This window comes from Poromitra crassiceps (genome assembly GCF_964638095.1).
Source record: "Poromitra crassiceps genome assembly, chromosome: 5".
In the NCBI taxonomy this organism is placed as follows: domain Eukaryota; kingdom Metazoa; phylum Chordata; class Actinopteri; order Beryciformes; family Melamphaidae; genus Poromitra; species Poromitra crassiceps.
The window spans coordinates 42,290,978-42,316,675 of record NC_139642.1 but is presented as its reverse complement, the minus strand read 5'-3'; the positions used below and the strand labels follow the sequence as shown (position 1 = coordinate 42,316,675).

Here is a 25,698-nt window from a genome sequence, read left to right as displayed (position 1 = left end):
CATATGGAGGGGCTATCGCAGCGGAGACGGAGGGGCTCAATTGTGGCAGCAGATTGACTGCTGTTCACAGGCACAGCTAACGTTATGCTTCATGCATATCGATGCATACCGATTCTGTTTCCGTTTCCATAACGACTTCTTCTCTGTTTTTTACTCAACTTTCTCTAATCTGGAGAGCACTGTCGCCACCTAATGGGTCAGTAAAATAGGTTATACACATTCAACATTCACCATACTTTCACAGGAGATGGATCTGGCTTTGATCCACGTCCCACCGTCAAAAAACGCAATTGACGACAATCGTCGTCATTGGCACTCTACGTTAGTATTCGAATTGACGACGATTGTCGTCATTGGCACTCAATGAGTTAATTGGATTTTTTTTTGGGGGGGGGGCATGGGGCTTCGCCCTCCGTGGGCTGATAGGGTCGCTCCGCCCCTGCTCCCAGCACTATCCAGTGTTTTCGCTATTTGCTTGTATGTTTTCTTTTCGGATGCGCTACAGTAAATAAACCAAACTCAAACTAAACTACATGACTGCAAGCATAACCTCATGTTCATACGTGCGTTTGTTTCTCATACCTGTATTGATTTCTGTGTCCTTTCTCACAGGATTACGATGTTACGCAACAACAGTCTGAGAATTGTTAACTCCAGCCGAGCGGATGAGGGGAACTATGTGTGCCGGGCAGAGAACATGTTTGGCCGGGCGGAGCTGACTGCCATGCTGTGGGTAAAAGGTAAGTGATGCCCAGGGGGGCTGTATTTTCTGCCAAATTAGCACAAGTCGGCCACCAGCAAACAGTCCCCAATGTCATCCCCCCCAACACACACACACACACACACACACACACACACACACACACACACACACACACCTTTGCTGGGGTGCCAGGGAATTTATTGTGCTTGCTCAACCATGAAGCAAGGGCTTTCACGTTAAAGAATCATATTACAAGGACACACTGTAGCAGCGTAAAAGCCTGTCACATACTGATGCACTGTACACAGGCCCCATCAGAACAAACCAGCATGTTTACGTGACAAAGGTGAGTGTTTTGCCTGCGTTAGTGTTAGCTCTCACGATCTGTCTGGCAGTAATGTCACGGTCGAATGCAGCTGCTTGACGCTAGCTTTGGGTTATCCTGAGATGACAGTGCAGCAGCTTTGTGCTTCCAGAGGCCATGCGTGTGGAGCTCAGCCCGATCAGAGTGGAAGTGACCGTGGGGGAGAGTGTGGTGCTGAGCTGCAAGGCAACACATGACACGTCGCTGGAGGTGGCCTTCCAGTGGCTCTTCAACCAGAAACCAATCAACTTTAAACAGGATGGAGGTCACTTTGAATACATCCAAACAGTAAGAGCAAGAGTAAGAGCAAAACTAACTCTAAGAGGAAATCTGTCTGTCTGTCTGTCTGTCTGTCTGTCTGTCTGTCTGTCTTTCCGTCCGTCCGTCTGTCTGTCTGTCTGTCTGTCTGTCTGTCTGTCTGTCTGTGTCCGTCCGTCTGTCCGTCTTTATTTATTATTTATTAATTAATTCGTTAATTCATTAATTAATTAATTAATTCATTCATTCATTTATTAATAAGAAATAGATAAATAGGTCTGGTGAAAGGGGTAACAACTAGGCAAATGTGAAATTGCACAAATCAAGACAAAAGGTTGTTTTTTGAATACGTTTTTTCACTTTTTTTCATATTACGCAAGTTTAGATGTACTGTAGAACACACTGAATATAACAAACAAGAGTTTTAGGATCACTAAATATATATAATTTGATAGCAAACTAAGCTTGTTCAGGGCAAAGAAGCTTGTTGATCAACTATCAGGACGATTTTCTCTGAATGTTGTTTTAAGGAGTACGAACATTCAAATAAGCATTTATTTTTCAAATATTTTGAGATTTCAATGTATGACACATCATTTGAAAGCTTACAATATGCACTTGTATAATATGTATACATAATAATAATCATCATCATTATCATCATCATAATAGTAATGGTTAATAATACAAGTTCATCTTGTGGAATTCAAAAATCCCCTCTTAATTCTGCCTCATAATTACTGATTTCAGGCACATCTTTTTACATCACACATACTTGTTAAACCCTAATAAGAATCAATCCTGTTAAAGGTCAGCCAACCCCCGGTGTCATCATGATTAAAGACCTGCAGTGAATCACACCATCATGTTGATCAAAGTCTATAAGAGCAGACAGAGCATCTCTAAGGCTCCTCTGTGATTGATCCCCTCTGAAGTAGCAGTGGCATGCAGGTGCAATGTTCTACCAGACCTCACCAAAATGTGCAGGTCACATTTAAAATACCTTCTTTTTATTTCACTTCTGAATGGCTAAATGAAAAGGGGTCATAGCTTTGAATAGGAAGGTGGTAGAGAGTCAGGATTCGAGGGGTGGGTAGGTAGAGTGGCTAGGGGGATGTCGGTGGTGGGGAAAGGGGAGGGGGTAGGGCCATAGGGGGAGTGGCTAAAGGGCTGTGGGGGCATATAATGGTGTCATAAAGCTGAATGCACCACTGCATCTTGGGCTTAAAGGGTTGCACTTGTTCTTTTAGCTGTGCGTATATTATATATTGTAAACTCATTGAATGCTTGTTCATAGAAAGGCTAACAATTCTCAACCATAAAATGTGTTCCTACTTCAGAAATTCAACCTAGGTTCTATGGGAGTTGACAAAATCAATGTCATATTCATATGCAACTGGGTAGTGCAATTGTTAACTTTGTATGAGTGTCTTCTATTTACAGTTTGAGTTTTTTTTTACTGTATGTACACAATTCTGGTACACAATTCTGACTAAACTGTCCAAAATCAAAGGAACTTTGTTGTTGTTGTTGTTGTTGTTGTAAGTCAAAACAAACTTAATCTATTTGTATTTTTAACAAAGCAGCATGACGTGTTTTAAAGGATAAGACCGGTGTTTTTCAATGCATTGGTTACGTCAACAAATCCTATGGAAATAACAAAATCAGCAATGATTTTGTTTTGCCAACAAATCTCATCCATGTAGCCGGTGCGCAATGAAGCCATGTCCCAGCAGCCATAGAACTCCATTTAATACTAATAAAAAAATAATAATAATAATAAACTATTGAAGTACATCTTATAGAGAGGCTCATGTGGCTTGAGAGTCTCCTGGTAAATTCATGAGCTTGCATGCTGCTACGTTCTTCTGCTAGCAGTATTTTCTCTCAGTTGAAATGAGAAATGCCTCAGGCAAGACTGGAAATAATTCCAGCTCTACAGGCAGCTGTTTAGCACAGAACCTGATTAAAATGACAACCTGCATCAGCCAGGAATCTGTTGTGTCTGGAAAGTGTCTGGAAAGAAAATAGTGTCTCTCCAGAGCATGGCATCGCATTAAGATAGATGTGGATTTAACATCTGCTGTTGTTAAAGGCATCTCACTTGTTGGTGTCAAGCATGTTTTACCTGGATTCATACCTAACTGTTTGCTGTATTCTTTGCTTTGCCACTTGCAGCAGTCTTCGACAGTGGATCTGATGATTAGGAGCATTTTGTTGAAGCATGCTGGGAAGTATGGCTGCCGTGCCCAGACCAGTGCTGACACCGTATTTGCAGAGGCTGAGCTTCTTGTTCGAGGTGAGCTTGTTGTTATCTGTCACTGCACCCTGAGCACAGCAACGTCTTTGACATCCTTTAGTAGAGGCAGCAACTCACTCTCCTTTCACTTGATGCCTGCACCTTTGAAGTGGAACTCCACCCTGAACAGAATCCACTGGTTATTCCCATCTTCTTGGAAGGTTTAGTCAAGCTTCATGGACATGACCAAGTCTTTGCCAAAACTATAAACAAAAAAGCAGAGGATTATGATCAGAATAATCAGAAAGATTTCCTAGAGTTTATATTCTGGTTCAGAGCTGTTAGCATTTATATGAAATAAAGTTATTTTATTCCATGAATGAGTCTATCAGTCTGACGACTAATATGACTCTGGGACATGCGGCCAATATTCTGTAGAGCGGACATCTTGCCTCCTTCCGTCATTGTTTACAGTCCGACGACGTCTCATATGCAGCTATTTATTATTATTATTATTAGATGAAAAATGTCATCTGGACCTAAAACACCTACAATCGATCAGCTCCAACTCCATTCTTGCATCAGTTGGACTGTAAACAATAACAACTAACCACTATACAGCGGAAACCCTGGAATATTGGCCGTCTGTCCCGTCAGGCTGACTCTGGGTGCCCAGATTGCCAGGGGAGCAGCTCCAGGAAGTATTGGTTAATTACAGTACACCAGAGATTAGAGACTTGCTTATGGGGAGGACAATCACTACATGACTATAATTGCTAAGATTATTGGCCCCATTCGGCCACCTTGATTACATTTTTTATGGTCACTGTGAGTCTGATGCGATCTGGACAGACGGTCGGTCTGCATGAGCAAGTTTAATACTAGCGGTTAGGCAGATTGGCGGAATGTCTAGTAGTGATCAGATTTAGATTATATTAGCGTCAAAGGCTGTTTCTGATTATTGCTACCAACGTAGCCTAATGTTTATTGGCCATGCAGCTCCTGGTGTGTTTCTGATTGTCGCGTGGTGACACAGTGATGCATGTCTTGAGGCTGTGACAGGATCATTTAGTGTGTGTGATCCTCTACCTTTGCCACATGGCCTAGTAAGCGCATCTTTTCCGATGGCATGGCAACACATTTTGAAAAGACCAGTCCTCCACTGAACTCAATTTTCACAGTCATATAAGGTCATCGTCACAGTCCTCAGCCTGAAGCCTTACAGAGAGAGTTGTTGACGTTTGCAACTGTCCAAGATCATGGCAATGGCGATAAATACAACATAAATTAATTTTGTTTTAGGGTGGATTTCCCCTTAAGCCATAACACATGCAAGCAATGATTGTCATGATGACCTGTGGGTGAAAGGTGTGCAGTAGAGATTAATCAATTGACATGTATCCACTGTCTCCAGTTTAATTTGAGTTTGACTGTAGGGAGTCTCAGTAGTCTTGGAAATGCATGCTGCCTGACCCTGCACAATGTATTGTATTAATTCCCCATAATGTTATTTCGAGGATTAAATGTCTTATTAAAGTAGTCCTTGCAAGACTGTCAATACTAAATTGAGCTCAATGGTGCTGAGAGATTTCAGGCTATCATTTGACTCCGTTCTACCTTATGTAGTTTGGTGGTTTCAATGGCTGTTGCTGAGCCTTTTAGCACCAATACCCGAAAGCTTATTTCATGGTGTCCGGCCGGACTTAAAGGAGGGCGCTATAGTGACACAAAATGCATATTAATGTCCTCGAATGCAAATGTACCTTTCAATGCAACCTTCTAATGGGCACTTCTTGGAGACACAGTACATTGGTTTTCATTGAGCGTAGCAGCTGCCAGCTTTTCATTTACAGCTGTTCCCCCTAGAGTCCTCAGACGTTTGCTGCACTTGCAGATTACATTGACTTGTGAAGGCTGAGGTAAACATATGTTGGGCTGTATTAAAACAGAGAGAGGTCTAGCACACAGTTATGCTCAGCAGAACTGGCAAACTGCCTCTGAAATGCAGGGGGTGGGAAAGCTTCAATATACCTTAATCAGCATCCTTGGCAACGGATCGGTGTCAGCCCAAATCCGGGTTCAGTTTAGCAAGTTGTTGTGTCTTGTTTGTGCTGAGATTACAACAGAGACGTTTTCACCGTACGCACACAGTTGCACATCCTCCTTTATGCTTGCATGATTGCATCCACTGGCTTAGCGAATAGCAACGATGCGTGATGAGGACATGGCGATATGCGCCAGCTCAATCAGAATTCATTCACATAGCGGAAGAGACTGTTTTTTCCTCCCCTTCTGTTCTGGGCATTTGTGTAGCATTTGCGCTCTAACTGTTACATAGCCTATAATTTAGCCGCTGTGTCTGCTGACCTTCTCTCCACCAGGTCCCCCTGGACCCCCTGGAGTGGTGATAGTGGAGGAGATCACAGACACCACAGCAACTCTGTCCTGGAGTGGTGGGCTGGACAACCACAGCCCAATCAGCACCTACAATTTACAGGCTCGCAGCCCATTTTCATTAGGCTGGCAGACTGTCAGAACAGGTAATCAATAAGGAGCAAAATGCAGCCTCTGGATCAAAGATGGTGGATTTGGGGCCGTAGATAAAAGCTTTAATCCTGTCCAAAGTCTTGTGCAGAGAGGTGAAGCAGCCTAACCAGTGCAAGATTACTGTTAAGGAACATAATAGAAATTCAGCTGGCATGGGACTCTTAATTAATTAGACTCCTAAAATCCCATCCAGTAAATAATGGCACGGGCTTATTTAAACCGCTTTCTTTGCAGCAAACTTTGAACTTGGGTTTCTTCTCAGATGCCTGTATGAAAAGTTGAAATGCTGTCCTCATTTCAACTGCCATTTTATGTTGGCTTGGCTGTTGTTCAGAAGAGCTTAGTAAAAAGTCAGAGGAGCTTATATTAAATGTCAATGGTTTGAATTTTATTCACTGTCATCTCAAAGGTTAGTGGGAAATTAACCTCTTTTGGCTTGAACTATAACGCTAATCCATGTTCATCCAATATGAATGCGCCCTGGAATTTTCCATGTGACTGTCAAAAATACAATGTTTTTTTTCCCTGTACCTTAACAGAAACTGATTTCATCATCACTTATTATAACTTAGTGTTAAAGGATGATGGCTTTCTCAGCATGGTGTGTAATCCATCCTAATATGCCATGTAAGAATAATAGCAGAGTTTAAGACGTGCTAATGATTCATCCCCATAGATAGATCAATCACACTTTGCATACATTCATCTTACATCATGTCTGTTCAACAACATTTCATTCGATAAAGCACAATTAGGCCTCTGTGATGCATTGTACGTGTTGAACTTGTTCAGATTAGCATAAAGGGAACGGGGGCTTTAGCTCCCAGTCGTTGCAAACAGAGTTATCAGCTCGTGTTTGAAGAACAGCTTGCTTGACAGAGTGGCCTCTTGCACATTGAATGATAAGAGTGTAAGCTCCACTGTCTCACTGAATGCACGGCCCCTACTTAGCATAGAGAGACTTGTGGTTCATTTGTGTCATGGATATACTTTCAGTCAAATGTTTGTTTATTGTTTCACATCAATATTGACAAAGATTGATTACAGCAAGCCTGGAGAAACGACTGTAGATTACTTTGTTACCTGCTGTAATTCAGTTCAAAATACATTCATAAAACCTGATCAAGGGATTCTTAATCAACACCTAAGTCATCTTTCTTAAAGTAATACATGCAACATCTATGTGGATTGCACTACAGCATAAGTGGTGCCAATTTTCTGCTCAAGCATTTAAAACTGTACACAAATATATTCATATATATTTATTTGCCTTGACCACTACACTATCTAATTGAATTGTTTTGTCCACTTTAGCTGGAATTGTTACATCAAGGTAAAGCTACTGGTATTCTAGTTGTTAGTTGGTGCTAGTATGCTACTTGACTAACTAGCAAGTGGCTATAAGTCCAGCACCAAAAACTAACATTGTTACTATAGCTTCCGATAGCTACAGTATAATATATCCCCAAACTCTTTGCAATGGCCAATAGTGTAAGACAATTATCTTTGCATCTTTATTTGTTTGACAAATAACAAAGTTAAAGATATATTGCCTACTGTACAATCAGCAGGTTGTAGAATCAGCTGGTTGTGACACCAAGGTTTGTTCACATTTTCTGTTTTCAAAAGTAGGCTACAACATTCAAACATTTTCAGTTTTATTGCATGTGCATTTTATTGCTGTGTCTCTAAGTCCCTCTGAAAATAGATTTAAATGAGCTTTTCTATAATGGGTCTCAGTATGAATGTGCTCTAAAGCTGCTATGAAGCAGTTCTCCGGGCATTAAGAAGATGTCATAAACCAAGTTTCCAGATAGTTGTCACTCTTGTTCATGCTGTATAGATCCACTGAGCCACAGTGAACCTGGAGGGAATGCGTTTTATGTCATGTGTAGTTCAGTCGGCCTTATTTCACTGTTATGTGATGTTTGTCATCATGAGCCCATAAAACGTGTCCACAGACCCCGAGCCAGTCACAGGGGACATGGAGTCAGCCATGGCTGTGGAGCTCAACCCCTGGGTGGAGTATGAGTTCAGAGTGGTGGCCAGCAATGCCATTGGGACCGGAGACCCCAGCGCACCCTCGAGAGGAGTTAGGACTAAAGAAGCAGGTAAAAGCCCTCAAGCCATGCTGGATATACACGTGCATCCAAGTCACATCTTGATAAAACACAAGCAATCCTCCTGAATCCAGGAACACCTTCTATAATGTGTTGAGAGCACATTCCAGCCAGTGATTTATAGTAGCTGGAGAGCTTAGTCGGCTCCTCGACGCACCACTCATATTCCCATTGTTAACACGTTCTATTTTAATTGGGCAAGAAGTTGAAAATAAGCTGCTTACATGAATTTCCACAAGTTTAGTGTTTCCGCTAAAGCATCCAAACCTTCATGCCCTGAGGCAAAGACACAGCAGAAGAACCTATTTATGGCCAACAAAAGCTCACTGAGACAGTCTGCATCAAGTGTGCCGCTGCCGCTTCACTAACTGCTCATTCCTCCTGTATAAAATGTAATAATTACAAAGGTCAGTGGTCATTCGGAAGTGGCTTATTAAACCACTGTTCTATCTCTTCAGCATAATTAACAGATAATTACTGTATCTAGTTACTATTTTGTTAAGCCATCCTTAGGACCGTGTGCCGAATGCTAAATCATGGGCAGTTACTGTCTGAGGAGGTTTTGTTGTTTCTGTATGTTCCCTATGCCCCCTCCCACCTAGCCACTAATTCTACCCACCCCTCGAATCCTGACTCTCTACCACCTTGCTATCCATAGTTAGAGCCATTTCCCCACTAAACTCACTAAACATGCATGACTAACTGTCTTGACTGTGACTGTCCTGATTTTTCCATCCCCTGATCCCAGTGGGGCCGCTGACCCAACACTGTGGGATGAACCTGTTGAACTGACTTTGTACTGTGAATGCAGTCTCGTCTCAGCAGAAAGCTGATGCAGTGTCTGCCTTCTTTGTTTTGTGCAGTCCCGTCGGTGGCGCCAGCGAACGTTAGCGGAGGGAACGGCCGCAGGCATGAACTGGTCATCTCTTGGGAGGTAAGGCCCGCTGCCAACCTCGCTCCATAGCACAAGTGTGTCAACGCATATCCAGTAACACAAGTGTTTGTTTTAACATTTGGCCAAATAGCTCACCAGTAGATGAGGACAGTGAACACAATGCTTACATTCTGGCTTGACATTTTAGAGCCGTTATCACTGTGGAAATACTGTGCTATTAAACTAGGCTGAGCATATTTTGGATATCTGAAAGTCTGGGTCTTGATGCTAATTTAAGCAAACGTCCCTGTTGCATCTAGGAATGTCCATGGAATTCAAATGCTAGGATATTCTCATAACTTTTGGTTTCAGCAAGGATAAAGTATGTATCAATGTATTAGAGGGGCCTTTTTAAGGTGCTTACCGTAGTTAAAATTAATCATTATATAACTTTCTAAATCTTTTTCATGTTTCCAAATGGAGAAGTCAATGACATTTCAGTGCATTGATTTGCTCGAACATTTCATAATGCTACGTGCAACGTAGCTTGCTTATATCATAAACCAACATGAATGTCTATGTGAAAGGAACTCCATGATATATGTACATAGCTGCTCTGTTTTCCTGGAAAGTGATTTGCTGTGTTGTGTTGTGCAAAAAGAACAGTATCAAAAATAACATTGTTACTTGTTCTTACCTTAAACAAACTATTAAACATGTCATTAGATGTCATTCAGGTAACTGATCAGATAATGCAAAGGAGAATTTGAAATATAGACTTGCTAATCTGTTAAAAGTTACCTCAACTAGGTTAACTAGTGAGCAAATGGCTAAGACAAAATTCAAAAACTGAACATGTCTAAAACGTGGTAAACTGGTGCCAAGTCACCCAAGTTCACTTTTAACTTAAGTTCAACAAAGTCATCTTGGAGATTGTGTGTGACTTTCCCTTCTTTCTTTTTCAGAAACAGTAGCTCGAAACATATACATATATATCAAGTTGTCCTTGTTTAGAGTTTGAATACAATCTTTCAGAATGTGTGAAATAAGGATTTACACACTTCATCATTTTTCTCTTAAGTGTAAGATAGATCACTTTGTAAATCTACCTTACACTTAGAGAAAGAATGTGTGTAAGATAGATCACTTGATAGATTTGGTCTTGCTTTTCCATAAAAAACAAACAACATAATGCCTTGCTGTAAGTGCTAATTTCCCATGCTTTGATGTGTGAATTTATGCTTTGAAATGAAAGTCAAAACAATGTCAAAAACTTTCATCCTGTTCTAGATGCAGCAAGCCAGTGTCTCTCTTCTCTTATCTGCTCCCGACCCCCCAAAAACAAAGCAGTGCCACAGTACTCAGCCCCAATTGCTACAGGCACAAATGCACAGAATGATTATTTTCTCTTTGCAGGTCATTTTACATTATTACATTTCCCCCCAAAACCTATAGGCTGCAAATATTCATCATTCCACAAGGAAAAGTAATTTTCACACAGATTAAAAGCCTCACAAAGGATAATAAAATGTATGTGTGCAAAAAAAATTTTTTTATTCAGACTCAGATTTCTCATCACTCCCTTAAGAACATTTCCTGGATCCCTGTGGGGCCCGTCCCCCAGGTTGACAGCCACTGCTGTAAGCCAATGAGTGAGAAGAAGCTCGCTGGAGCGGAGTTCACTTGAAACATCTATATTGAAACTACCGCTATGCCACCGTTCCCCTAGGAATGTAACTGTTACCCAGTAATATATCCTGCATGTGAAAGTGAGTTAATGATCATGTAGAGGTTCCGGTGTGCCATTCATTAAATACTTTAAATTCTGTTGCTTGGGAATACTTGTCAGACATTTATTAGGGAAAAAAGCATGGTTGATGGACGATGCTTGTCCTTCTGGTTCCTAAGCTTGAAGGAAACGGTCTAATGACTTGAAGATATACAGATGATGGCATTAGTTTACAGTCAGCTGCACTCACTTGAGGTGAGAAATGACGAGTGGCTACAGGTTCACTCCAAGACTTTTTGTTGTTAGCACTGTGGCCTGGGGACCTGGATTTGCTCGCTCACTCCCAGTGTCATCAAAGTGAGAACTAATTAAAACACTGAGGAAAGTTTCAGCACTGAGTCAAGCCAGAAAATGATGAGAAGAGTCTGGGGATGTTCTTAAAATGGAAGGAGACAGCCGTATTCAGAGATTTGCTGTAATATTTAAAGAACAGAGTTGAGTGGAGGAGGCCAACATTGCAGAGTTCGAATGAGAGACAGACTGCTCAGCCATAATTGGAATTCACTCGCCCAACTTCTTAAAGTTATCATCTGCAACATGTTGGCAGAAATGAGTGTGAATCACAATAATGATTCAGCCTGTACCCAGCTCATGAAAGCGTTTACATGCTGTTCTAAATGCACAGGAAGTGATGTGTTTCTAGCAGCAGCTGGAATAAATACTATAGAACATGGCTGACCAATTTGGATGAAAACAAACAGAGCATTTGTTTTGAGAGAAGAAAAACGCGGAGGATATTACTGTCTTTCAGAGGCTGTGGCGGGCTAATTTTTCAAGCTAGCGTGATACCATATTAAACTATAAGACCTAACAAATCCATAGATACAGTTGGTCTGTGTGGGAACGCCCACTTCCGGTATCGTTGTGTCTGTAACATGAATGCTAGGACGGTGGGGAAAAACACCCCATATATCTCAATGGGCTGACTCACCAGCAGCGGAAGGTGCTGCACTACAGGATTGGGGAGTCAAGAGCAGGTACATAGATATCAGTTCAGATGTGCGTTTGGGGTTGAATCCCCAATCCTGTCTGCCTGGGCTAGCTGGGCTAGCAGCTAAATGCTAACTATGCTGAATGGGGAGAATGGAAGGATTTCCCCCATGCTGACCCATTGACCATGCGTCTATGACGAGACACCGCCTGAATGTATTGGTACCAACCCTGTCAACCTAACTTGTCGGGAAGTTACGCTCGAAAGTTAGGCCTTGACTCGGTCTCGGTTTAGGGTCTCAACTCCAACACTACCATCCAGATTGGGCACCTCTGAAATAGAATAACTGCATAGTTAGCATGAGCAAAGACCATAATAGCTACCAAAGAAAAGAGTGTAATTTTAAATCAACAGAAAATCCAAGTACTGTAAAAAGACAACACAGGACTGGACGCACTGTTTGATTGCCAACTTGTCTCTAGTGGAGTGCAAAAACATCACGATGATTATCACTAAAGATGTTGCCAAAATAAAATTGGACTTTATTTATTTACAAATTTATTTATTTTGATCATGTACTATTACACAAATATACAACAATAGTAACATGTGAAATAAAACAGGTATACAAGTTTCTTAGTTTAGCTTTGTGAGCACCATGGTCCTGTTCAGGATCTGTGCTTCTTTTTCTCTCTCCAGTTCTTTATTGATGAGTTACACTTGCATAGAGGTGAAGCTATTCTCTAAAGGGGGTTCACTTGTTTTACATGAATAATTGTAACATATTTATCTAACCTAATTGTAAGGTCTGAGTCACGAAGATCAAGTCAAGTTTCTCTTCACCCTGGATCATTTATAAAGGAAATATTTTACAAGAGGAGCTTTTTTAATGTTTTTAGAACTTTTTGAACTCCCATACAGTATGTAGCACACCTGTGTGTTTCTGGGATAACATATTTACTCTAATTAAATATGGCCTGGTTATCTTAATTGGCCTCAATGAGCATTCCCTTGCATTTGTTAGTGTTGCTGAGAGATTATTCAAAGGCTGAGGTACACAAAGTCAGCTAACAAGTCACAGGTCTCCATACTGCAGAGGTACACAGTCAGCTAACAAGTCACAGGTCTCCATACTGCAGAGGTACACAGCTAGCTAACAAGTCACAGGTCTCCATACTGCTGAGGTACACAGTCAGCTAACAAGTCATAGGTCTCCATACTGCTGAGGTACACAGTCAGCTAACAAGTCACAGGTCTGCATACTGCTGAGGTACACAGCTAGCTAACAAGTCACAGGTCTCCATACTGCTGAGGTACACAGTCAGCTAACAAGTCATAGGTCTCCATACTGCTGAGGTACACAGTCAGCTAACAAGTCACAGGTCTCCATACTGCAGAGGTACACAGTCAGCTAACAAGTCACAGGTCTGCATACTGCTGAGGTACACAGCTAGCTAACAAGTCACAGGTCTCCATACTGCTGAGGTACACAGTCAGCTAACAAGTCATAGGTCTCCATACTGCTGAGGTACACAGTCAGCTAACAAGTCACAGGTCTCCATACTGCTGAGGTACACAGTCAGCTAACAAGTCACAGGTCTCCATACTGCTGAGGTACACAGCTAACAAGTCACAGGTCTCCATACTGCTGTGGTACACCCTCCGCTAACAAGTCACAGGTCTCCATACTGCTGAGGTACACAGTCAGCTAACAAGTCATATGTCTGCATACTGCAGAGGTACACAGTCAGCTAACAAGTCACTGGTCTGCATACTGCAGAGGTACACAGTCAGCTAACAAGTCATATGTCTGCATACTGCTGAGGTACACAGTCAGCTAACAAGTCATATGTCTGCATACTGCAGAGGTACACAGTCAGCTAACAAGTCACTGGTCTGCATACTGCTGAGGTACACAGTCAGCTAACAAGTCACAGGTCTGCATACTGCAGAGGTACACAGTCAGCTAACAAGTCACAGGTCTCCATACTGCTGAGGTACACAGTCAGCTAACAAGTCACAGGTCTCCATACTGCTGAGGTACACAGTCAGCTAACAAGTCATATGTCTGCATACTGCAGAGGTACACAGTCAGCTAACAAGTCACAGGTCTGCATACTGCAGAGGTACACAGTCAGCTAACAAGTCACAGGTCTCCATACTGCTGAGGTACACAGTCAGCTAACAAGTCACAGGGCTGCATACTACTGTGGTACACAGTCAGCTAACAAGTCACAGGTCTGCATACTGCTGAGGTACACAGTCAGCTAACAAGTCATAGGTCTGCATACTGCTGAGGTACACAGTCAGCTAACAAGTCACAGGTCTGCATACTGCTGAGGTACACAGTCAGCTAACAAGTCACACGTCTCCATACTGCTGAGGTACACAGTCAGCTAACAAGTCACAGGTCTGCATACTGCTGAGGTACACAGTCAGCTAACAAGTCACAGGTCTGCATACTGCTGAGGTACACAGTCAGCTAACAAGTCACAGGTCTGCATACTGCTGAGGTACACAGTCAGCTAACAAGTCACAGGTCTCCATACTGCTGAGGTACACAGTCCGCTAACAAGTCACAGGTCTCCATACTGCAGAGGTACATAGTCAGCTAACAAGTCACAGGTCTCCATACTGCTGGTAAGCATGTGTACACTTAATAATTAGGAGGCACTCTAGTCTCCTAAAAGAAAAGAAAAGAAATACAGGGGGTCACATGTCCAGACCAAATCAAAGTTGTCTAAGGCCTTGTTCACACTTGGCCTTCATGTTCCACACACACTAAGACATCATAGAACATAAAGGTCATGGGTGAAAGGCTCATGCATGCCCGATAGGGTAGATTTCACCGGTTTACTATCTTTTTGTTTGCACATAAGTGTGGATGGGGAACTTTTAGAAAACAGCCTGTAAATGCTAGTGTGTACGGAAACGCAAACGACACGAAAACACTCTTTTCAAATGTGATTAGTGTGGACAAGGCCTAAAACAAATGAATTGGTGGGCAGCACACCTGCAGCTGTAGGGAAGGAAGCAACTGGATAAAATGACTCTTCTCACGGCTCTCTGGAGATTATTAAAGAAAGAAACTGACTGTCCCTTTGGAGTCCTCAGACATGTGGTGGTGATGATGGTGGTGGTGGTGTTATTACAGCGGTGTGGATGTACCAATCAGATGCTCCTGGGGGAAGCAGTAAATCTAGACTGATAGAGCAAAGTGTGAGAGAGGCACATCCTCCCCAATGGGATAACACAAAGGTGGATGCTGCAGCCTTCACAGGAACCTCAGGAGAGAGCGCTGTGTGAGGGGGCTTAGATGAGGGTCTCTCAAAAGGGCAAAGTGGCCGGAGTTCCATTTACGAGGGGAGAGACAGAAGACCCTGCTGGTTGTTATGGTATTCTAGTAGGTTTTCTCTGACTTGCCCCCTGTGACTTGCAACTCAGGGGGGGTGTAGCAGGTTGAGCTGAGGAGAGAGGCTTCCACTCTACCAGCAGTGGAGCAAGCCAGAGGTAAAAGTAGTTCTCTCCACTGGGGTAAGATGGTCTTCCTCCAGGTCAGAGGTCGAAGGGGCCGGAGATGTTGTAAACAAAAAAAAGAAGGCAGCTGTATAAATGCGGTGAGAGATGAAACTTTAATGGTCCCCTGGGGGGGAAAGAGGGTCATTGCAGTAGCAAAGAATACAATATAGGTAAGACTAAAACAAATAGAGCATATTGAAGAGAGGACAGTACAGCTGCCTTGGAGGAAGGCTACCTCGGTCTGTATTAGCAGCTGGTTCACTATCTTCATATACACCGTGGTGTGTAGGTTAAACGCACATGCTGGACATGGATAATGTAGGTCACTCCTCACAGCACAGCACAGTATAGTACAGGCTTACAGGGCTTACATATGAGGTGACAGGTGTATGTGTGGTGGGAAATGATAAACAGACTACAAAGATGAAACAATTGGTAACAAAATATGTAATATCAGTTGGCGCTGGCGCTGTCCCATTGATTAAGGTCAGTGTAGCACAGTAGACGAGCTAGGCTATGGCAGAAATCTCCATGCTTAGAATGTTTAAAGGTAGTATTATTTACTCACAGTTGTCAGAGAGACATCACGTGACTTTCTCATTCCACAGCAATAAGGAATAAACCTGTTTCAAGTTGTATCCACCTGCTTCTGTTCTTACCTGTATTATTACTAATGATGGCCTCATTCCTTCTTGTCTAAATAATAAGAATGCAGTGCTGAATGCCTTTCCAACAGCAGCAAAAAAAATCACATATTCAAGGTTAAGGTACAATCTTGTCATTGTGCTACGACAGAACTCATATTGGCTTTAAACAATTCTTCCACTGATGACTGTTGACAAATTTACATGTTGACATCTGTAGATGCGTTTTCAGTCTATTGACAAATTTGAGGCAAAACATATGCTGTATTTATAGAGTGATTTTCTAGTCTATCCACTACTTAAAGCGCTTTACTTAATGAATAGCTCACATTCACACGTGGCAACAATGCAAGGCACCAACCAGCTCGTCAGGAGCAGTTAGGGGTTCAGTGTCTTGCTCAAGGACAATTTGACACGCTGCCGGGAGGAGCCTGCCTCGAACCGGGAAACCTTCCGATCCCCAGGCGACAGCTCTACCTCCTGAGGTACTGCCGCCCTGTGTGCAGGGTGCAGGCAGATTTACAGAGCCATATGTGAAAGTGTTGTTACCTGCACAGGTAGTCGTGCTCGATCATTAACGACAGCGAACACAGACACCGCTAGATCACAGCTTAGTGCATTTAAAACAGATTGTCATTTTATTCCATTTGAAAGATGTTGAACCATCCAGCGTCGTGGAGTTTGAGGTCACAACCTGTTCACAATTGCAAAATCTGCTGACAAATCTCAAAGGAGCAGAGCCGGGGCCCTGTGAATTACACTCAGCTGCATCAGCCGGGCAACTGATCAAGATGTAGTGAATTTTAGATTTGGCCCCACGAGAGAGGCGCAGTGATGATTAACCTTCAATCTCAGAGCAATGCCCTATAAATCCAGGGATGTTTATGAATATCTGTGTATATCTCAATCTTAACGAGGGTTGTATAATATGTAATCAATCTTGTGGCAAGTTAAAGGGATATTGGTGTGAGCTGTTTGTCAATGGACAGCTTGGCCGAGAGCCACGTTGAGGGCACAGCATGTACAGAGTCACTATGAACAAAGCTGCAGGATTTGCAATTGAGATGAGTTGAAGGCTATATTAAAAGGGGAGCGCTGAACAGATGCGGAAGCAACTGACAGTTATTCTTGTAGTTATTAAGTATGGGGCCCAACTGTCACTGGGAAAATAACCTTCACATGAGGGGAAGAGCACCTCAGTGGGACATTATGGGGGATAATATCCATTCCAGATGGGACGGTGTTTTGGTGCTAGACAACTTTGCCATTTACTATTTATAACCTCTCAAGAATTTCATTAGAACAGCTAATATAAAACACAACTCAATGCGCTTAATACAAGACATGCACGGCCCCTGGTAGAAGACTACTTAAGGGAATACTTAAAATAACACAAAAGTGCGAATGGTGCTTTGTTATACATGACACTTCACATGATTTGGGGGAATTATAAAAAAAAATCTTCTTCGAATTCTTAAGCGTTCTCCTTAAGAGATATATAAACTGTGTATCAACTGTTCAGTTACAAACCCCTGTGACTGGAACAATTTGTTTAACAACTCTGCATACAATGGAGTCTGAACAGTATTACTGTTCAGTGTACTTCAGTGTGTGCACTCATTTTTATTCAGCTATTCTTTTAATGCAAACATCTCTGCAAGTCACTTAGCACTGGCGTTCAGTAGTGAAAAGTCGCTTAGCACTATACATCGCTGCAAGTCACTTAGCACTATCTATGCAAGTCACTTAGCACTATACATCTCTGCAAGTCACTTAGCACTATCTCTGCAAGTCACTTAGCACTATACATCTCTGCAAGTCACTTAGCACTATCTCTGCAAGTCACTTAGCACTATACATCTCTGCAAGTCACTTAGCACTATACATCTCTGCAAGTCACTTAGCACTATCTCTGCAAGTCACTGAGCACTATACATCTCTGCAAGTCACTTAGCACTATCTCTGCAAGTCACTTAACACTATACATCTCTGCAAGTCACTTAGCACTATCTCTGCAAGTCACTTAGCACTATACATCTCTGCAAGTCACTTAGCACTATACATCTCTGCAAGTCACTTAGCACTATCTCTGCAAGTCACTTAGCACTATACATCTCTGCAAGTCACTTAGCACTATCTCTGCAAGTCACTTAGCACTATACATCTCTGCAAGTCACTTAGCACTATCTCTGCAAGTCACTTAGCACTATACATCGCTGCAAGTCACTTAGCACTATACATCTCTGCAAGTCACTTAGCACTATACATCGCTGCAAGTCACTTAGCACTATCTCTGCAAGTCACTTAGCACTATACATCTCTGCAAGTCACCCAATTAGCACTATACATCTCTGCAAGTCACTTAGCACTATACAGCGTGCAGTAGTGAAAAGTCACTTAGCACTATACAGCGTGCAGTAGTGAAAAGTCACTTAGCACTATACAGCGTGCAGTAGTGAAAAGTCACTTAGCACTATACAACGTGCAGTAGTGAAAAGTCACTTAGCACTATACAGCGTGCAGTAGTAAAAAGTCACTTAGCACTATTCACCTTAGAAGAGACCGTCTGGCTTGAGAGACCAACAGGAAGTGTAAATACAATTGGAAGTTCCGATTGTATTTACACTAGCTGTGACTCATAAACCTAGTCTTACTCATAATGTGAGTCAAATTAGGTTTGATCAGGTGAGTCAGACTAGTTTGAGCAGGTAAAACAGCCAGCATTTTGAACAGGAAGTCGTGATACAATGGGTCAACTGGGCGGGGCTACATATGTGAATACAGCATGCAGTAGTGAAACATCACTTAGCACTATAGAGTATGCAGTGGTGAAAAGTCAAAGTGCAACATAAAATTGGTCACACAGTAGTCTCGCTGGCCAGCCTCCTCTCCCTTCCGTCCGAGGAGTCTGGCGCCGCAGGTCTCCATAGTGGGATTGCGATGGGCGGCGCTTAGCGGCAGTGCCCTTGGAAAATACTTTCCAACAATCCAATTTGCCGTTTTCAGCCTGTAGCAATGAGCTAGCATGTAGGTTTCTGCCGTTAGCTTGCTAGCTAGTTAGCGTTGTTGTTTTCACTGAGGCGGCAGGGCACTATTTACAGCGACACACAGGGGGGAGGGAGCGGAAACCGCTCTGATTGACATGGTCGGAGCCAATGACAGAGTTTGTAATAAGCCGGGAGCGGACATCCGGCTGCCACCGAAACAGTCGCTCCAATGGGAGAACAGCTGTAGAGCAGGGGAGGGTTTATCCCTGTTGCCTGTTTCCGCGGCGCCAGACTCCTCGGACGGAAGGGAGAGGAGGCTGGCCAGCGAGACTAGTCACACAGCAATAAAACCATCAATTTGCAGGAGCATCACAAGGCAAAAAATAAATAACAAAAATCAAATGCTCTAGTCTAGTTGGGTGCAGTGTCTTCCTTTTTGCACTTGCCATTTGAAGTCATTTTGGCTCTGGCCTACTTCTTCTTGTTCCAGCTAAATGCTTTTGGAAATAAATCAGAGCTCCGTCAGTGATCAATGGAGATGAATATTAAAGGAGACGGAGCAGGAATGTTAGCCCTTTTTGGCAGTCAGGGCATGTGAGTGCATGGCAGTTCTGCCTCTCCAATCATCTGTGGAGGGTTGTCAGAGCCTGGATGGCCATGGTGGGCCGGGTTATTAAGCAGGATGAATGACTAAACAGTCTCCGAAGCTTCATTCAGCCGTCTCATTAGAGTCGACGGTGAGAGACTGCTTTTTCTCTGCGAGCCATTGGGAGGAGCATTAGTGCTGCCCCCACAGTCACCGTCACCGAGCCCCACAATCCCATCCAGCAGAATTACCTCTGAGTTATATCTGCCCTCTCATACCGTGTCTCGCTGTCCGTGTCTACCTCCATCCCCAAAGACGCCAGGCGAGTGTTACTACACTTCTAGCTAAAACACTACAGTAGCTCATTTGCTCATGCTGTCTTTAAAGACCCATATTCCGGCGCACCTCTTTAAAAGCCGCGCCAGCTCTGATAATAAGTTTGATGGAAGGCCAATTCATTTTCACTGAGCATCCTTGTAATTAGCGAGTCATGGTGGTGGGTTGTTGTTGAATGAAACGTGAACTACATCTCCATCCACCCGCTCGTCCCCCATAGACTAGACGGCTAATTTGGGGTGATGCCTTCAGGGGACAATATTACTTCGAAGCCTCTGCAAATCAACACATTACAGCATGACAGCCCGATTCGTTTGCCAAAAAACAAGCGTACAGGTGTTTGTCAATTTATTAAATTTAGCCAACGATTTAATTCCTGCAGCTCATATTTTTAATTAAATTCTCGCTCACTTAATAAATTGCATTTGATTGGATTAAGTGTGCAGCAGCTGTTGGATAGAGATCCCACTATCACTACTTCAGGAGAGCTGGTGATAAGCACTGCAGCCAGCGCACAAAACCTGTGTGATAAGCACTGCAGCAAGCGCACAAAACCTGCGTGTGTCCCAAAAATCCTCCAGTGAGACACGGGAAGATAAATAGCTACATGATGGGCACAATTGTGCCAGATACAATTTGTGTTCATTACTCCAGACTGACTGTATCTTTATTAACACTGGCAGACAGCTACAGTAGCGGGGGAGGGAATGGAAAGCTTGTCTTAGCTGCTCTAGAGGCAAAAGCCCTGTTGTTTGTTTAGTAGCCTCCAGGTATAATGTGCCATTTTAAAATAATAAATGCATGCACATGTGTTCAGAGGAGTGGAAATCACCTCCACCGTGCCACCCCGCTAACACCTCAACCATCTGTCTGCTGATATTTTACACACCACATGCTCAAAGACGCTTCTTCTTGGTGATCCCAATTTTTAAATGTTGTTTGTGCTCGGTGATCCCAATTAACAGATGCAGCTAGGCTTGCTCTCGAAGGCATGTGACATTTACATGAGCTTTTTTCATCTAATACTTTTGGAAGTATTATTTGGAAGCCTTCCTCTCACCGCAGAGGCAATCCATACTCGAAAATTTGCAAATAACGCACCTTCAATTACAGGGCTTAGTGCTGGTAAGCCTGGATAGAGCTTAATCTCTTTGAAAGGCACTCGTAGGTAATTGTTTCCATCTCATTCATACAGAATCAGATAACATAAGGTAACGCTTTGTATTCAGTTCAGTTCAGTTCAGTTATGTTTACGGCCCTTTATCACACAGGCATGACTCAGAGGGCTTTACATTGCATCATCACAGTATACTACATCATATATCTACACACAACATAGGTTACATACATCATATACTGGACATTTTACTCAATTACATTGTGATACTACACAAACACAGCATATCTTTAGACTGTGGGAGTAAACCCACGCAAACACAGGGAGAACATGCAAACTCCACACAGAAAGGACCGGGGTGGAGATTCAAACCCGCGACCTCCTTGCGGTGTTGTGACAGTGTGTGAACCACTGAGCCACCGTGTGTATTCTAAATAGCCCAGCTTCTTTGTCTTGTGTACCTATACAGCTCATGGTTTCTTTCCTTCCTGTTTGCAGCCTGTATCAGAGGAGTTCCAAAATGGCGAGGGCTTCGGGTACATCGTTGCTTTTCGTGCCAACGGAACCCGCGGCTGGAAGGAGAAGATGGTGACGTCGGCGGACTCCACAACATACAAGTACAGAGACGAGACCTTCCCTCCCCTCACCGCCTTCGAAGTGAAGGTGGGCGTGTACAACAACAAGGGTGATGGGCCTTTCAGCAAAGTCGTCACCGTGTACTCTGCTGAAGGGGGTGAGTTAATGCTGAGATATGGCGGTTGCATGGATTTGAAGAGCACACGCAGGGAAACGGCTCGGAGCATTTTGAGGGTCGATCACCATTCCGACTGCCCGTAGCATTTGTGATGTTTCTCTGTGTTTTCCTCGCGCAGAGCCGAGGGAGGCCCCATCTGATGCGAAAGCTTCCAGCATTTCTTCATCGGAAATTAGGGTCACTTGGAAACCGCCCAATCCTGGCCCTGGGAGACCGAGAGGATATGAGGTTTGTGTAGTGTGATTGTGATTGTGTGCGTAGTACCCTTGTGCATGCATTGAACATTTGAAAATGAAAACAAGATTTTTTTCCCCCGAAACTATTCTTTTATGTTCTTAGGTCAGCTACTGGAAAGACACCGAGCAGGAAGAGTCGGGGAAAAAACAAAGAACTGTAAGAAACGAGACCTCCATGATTCTGACAGGACTGGAGGGCAACAGTCTGTATCTCATCACAGTAAAAGGCTTCAACAGCATCGGCCAGGGTCCTGCCAGCGCCGCTATCACAGCCAAGACCAAGAAAGCCCGTGAGTACAGCAGCGCTGACACTAATCATGCAGCACTATATATGGAACGGAGGCCGGCTACCTGTTAAGTTTGCTCCACATCTCCTTGTGAAAAGTGTAGTAATTGACCCAGTTGGTGGAAACTCTGTCTGTTTCCATTTACATCCGTAAGTACTGCAGTTTGAGTGCTGCACTGTCTCTCCTCAGCTCCGGCGCAGCCTCCCGGCAACCTCATGTGGATTCAAGAGGGCAACAACGTGTCTTTGAGCTGGGACCCGGTGAAGGCGAAAGACAATGAATCTGATGTCATCGGGTACATGGTAAACAGCCATCATTATTCAGTTGCAGAACATTCAGACACAGAAAAACAGTAAACAGCAAACACCATTAACAATCCAGGACAAGAAGACTGAACATGAAGCTGAGTATTGAATAAATATGTAGCTATTTCATGTTAAAACCTTTGCAGGCATTTTCCCCCCCATTTTAATTGAAAAATAACAGAGAAAATCAACTCGTAAAATCAACTAGTAGTCATACGTAAAAGAAGGTGTTCCCAAACCTTTGACGGGCAATGATGTATGTGTGTGTGTGTGTGTGTGTGTGTGTGTGTGTGTGTGTGTGTGTGTGTGTGTGTGTGTGTGTGTGTGTGTGTGTGTGCGTGCGTGCGTGCGTGCATGTGTGTGTGTCTTGCTCCTCACTGTATACATCATGGTCATGAACAGATAACTGAAACCATGTCCCACATCTTAAATGATTACCATGCATACAAAGGACTCTACATCTGTAGGCATGATAGAATAGTGGATTTGATATCAAAGGATATCACGTCTATTTTTAGATCTTCTACCTCGCTCTATAAACATTCCAGTGTGAAGCCGAGCGTGTTCAGTCTGTGTAGTGACAATTCTGATGTGTTCTCTAAGATTCCAGCTAACACTCCTGATGTTGTTGTTGTCAATGAAAATCACAGAGAAGTGTTCATCCTAGAGGTTGGCTGTACCTTTGACCACAGCCTAGAGGAGGCCTTTCTGACCAAGATGTTAAAGTATCAACAGCTGAAGCAGACCATTTCACAGCTGGGCTACAGTTGTAAACTTTTAGTTTTCATATTTGGTAGCCTGGGTCACGTTCACAAACTGGTTGTGAGAGGCCTCCAGATGGCTGGACTACCTAAGAGAAGGGCCAAACAGCTAGCAAGGTATTGCTCAGTCTCTGCTATTATTGGCAGCCGCTCAATATGGTATCCTTGAAGTGGATACTAACCAGTATCTTGTATTAGTGTAACTGTATTTGTCAACTTGCCACTGCCATCACCCTGTGTGGTGTTCCTTTTTTTGTACGCATTACTGTGGTCGCCAACTAGGTACTTTTGTAACTGTCTCCCAGCATCTGACTGCATTCATAGTGTTTATGTCCTTTGTACTCTGTATTTATGTGGACATAAATAAATAATTTAAATGTGCGTGCGTGCATGTGTGTGTGTCTTGCAGGTGTTGCTGCGACAGGAAGGGAGAGGCCACAACCAGGTGACAAGAACCATCAACCCATCCACCATGCTGTCACTGCCAGAGGGAGGCACCTATATCATGGAGGTGCGCGCCATCAGCGAAGGGGGAGAGGGAGCAGTCAGCTCCCAAGTCCGTGTTGTCACCTCCTCTGGTGAGCAGGAAGAGTCAGTGTCCTCCCCTTCCAGCCATGCACTCCCATTACCTGACCTCGCAAATCTAATCTCCATGCACAGCCCACTCTCCCTTTGTAGCATTCTTGTGTTCTGCCCTTAATTGAGTTACCACAGATGTTGTGTAGTAAGCCAAGTTTTCTTTGGCTAATACTATTTTAATTACCTCACCCCCACACACACACACCTACTCTTGCACAGCCAATTAACTTTGAAGCAACAGGACCTACAGCAAGTTTGCAGTCTTTGTACAACATGCCCAGCCAGCATTTCAGGGCCAACAATTGTTGTTTCCTCCCTTCTCTCTTATTTCCTCTCCTCCATTATTTTTTGTATTATTGTTATTATTATTATTATCATCATCATCATCATCATCATCATCAGCATTATTATTATTATTATTATATTATTATACAGTAGACTGATTCCTTCACAGCTCCATAGACCCTGTGATGGTGGCCACCAATGGTGTTATTCAGCATTAAAAATGAATATGGTTCCAGCGTATTGACCGAAATGTTCTGTTGTCTTTGTCCCCCTGCGTCTCCCAGGTGTCCGTGCAAAGAGCAGTCAGTGTTCGGTGCACTGCCTGTGGCAGAGCCTAACGTGGCCAGCGCTGCTCATGCTTCTACTGGTGCCTTCAGCCTGCTGGTGAGGCCACTGTGCCATCCTCCATGGAGGGAGCCAGCAGTCCTCCGCTCCCTCAGACTCTCTGCTTGCTTTGGCCTTAACTATCCCAGAGGGCCCGAGGCCTGCCGAGGGGGGATTGCGTCTGCCAATGAACAGATGTTTGTTTGTTTGTTTATTTTTTCACAGTTCATCACTTTAGTTCCCTGTTTCTTTTTTCTTCTGGGCCCCTAGACAGTTTGATTTGCACAGTTCTTTCCAACATCACTGTAGTGTTGTACTGTAGTGTACATTGTGTGGAAAGATTTAACCATTTACATTAACATGACACATGTTCCCGCTGACTGGCATCTAACTACTTCCAGACGGCTCCTCCAGCTCTGGGGCTCTACAGAGCGTGGAACATTTCCTCAAAAGCTGCGCTGGTAGTAATACAGGGATCAGCCGGGCCGCTTCTGTTCTTTACTTATCTGCATCAATTTACCCCTTGGCTGCCTAACGAGCAATGCAGCAGACGCTCAGTAGAGATAAGTGCATTGTTTTCTTATTCACACATTGAGAGAACCTTTTTTATGGTACCAAGAATCTTACTATTTCCAGACTTGCTTTTTGTACATTGTGTTACCTTTAGAAAACAACAGTGGTGTGTGTCAGCTACGTCAAAGTTTCTGTTTTTTGGTAGCGGGGAAAAAAAGCAATGCTTGGTGATACGTTGACCGTTGGATGTATGGAGGTAGAAGACAGGTACTTACTTGCCTGTAGGACCCAAACACATCAGTAGACAAAGACGACTCTGTACAGACTCATGATGGTGTCAGTACAAATAAATGTGATGTATATTTTTAAAGTGCTTGTGTTTTTAATTTCTCTGTTGTTGATGTCTAGAAAGAAAAATCACACCCAGGTGTTGAAGTAAGCGGTGCGGATTTGCGCAACTCAGTTTCAACTCAAAGTGTGGGTTTGTTGAGCCGGGGGAGTGGGTTTGTTGAGCCGGGGTAGTGGGTTTGTTGAGCCGGGGGAGTGGGTTTGTTGAGCCGGGGTAGTGGGTTTGTTGAGCCGGGGGAGTGGGTTTGTTGAGTCGGGGGAGTGGTGTAAGCTACTTACAGAAGCGGATGCA

General features: G+C 43.4%; 1 protein-coding gene across 1 annotated transcript in view; it reads left to right on the top strand.

Annotated features, from left to right (window-relative positions):
• The window catches only part of cntn5 (contactin 5), a 179,539-nt gene extending 154,177 nt beyond the window's left edge, over positions 1 to 25,362 (top strand). Inside the window, exons 13-24 of the mRNA XM_083637132.1 lie at positions 613 to 740; positions 1,180 to 1,355; positions 3,504 to 3,624; positions 5,946 to 6,104; positions 8,073 to 8,222; positions 9,095 to 9,165; positions 21,513 to 21,747; positions 21,887 to 21,996; positions 22,108 to 22,294; positions 22,481 to 22,593; positions 23,767 to 23,935; positions 24,506 to 25,362. Coding sequence (XP_083493258.1) covers positions 613 to 740; positions 1,180 to 1,355; positions 3,504 to 3,624; positions 5,946 to 6,104; positions 8,073 to 8,222; positions 9,095 to 9,165; positions 21,513 to 21,747; positions 21,887 to 21,996; positions 22,108 to 22,294; positions 22,481 to 22,593; positions 23,767 to 23,935; positions 24,506 to 24,609 — 1,723 coding nt within the window. The 3' untranslated portion in view covers positions 24,610 to 25,362. The remainder of the gene's footprint in view (positions 1 to 612; positions 741 to 1,179; positions 1,356 to 3,503; positions 3,625 to 5,945; positions 6,105 to 8,072; positions 8,223 to 9,094; positions 9,166 to 21,512; positions 21,748 to 21,886; positions 21,997 to 22,107; positions 22,295 to 22,480; positions 22,594 to 23,766; positions 23,936 to 24,505) is intronic.
• The last annotated feature ends 336 nt before the right edge of the window (positions 25,363 to 25,698 follow it).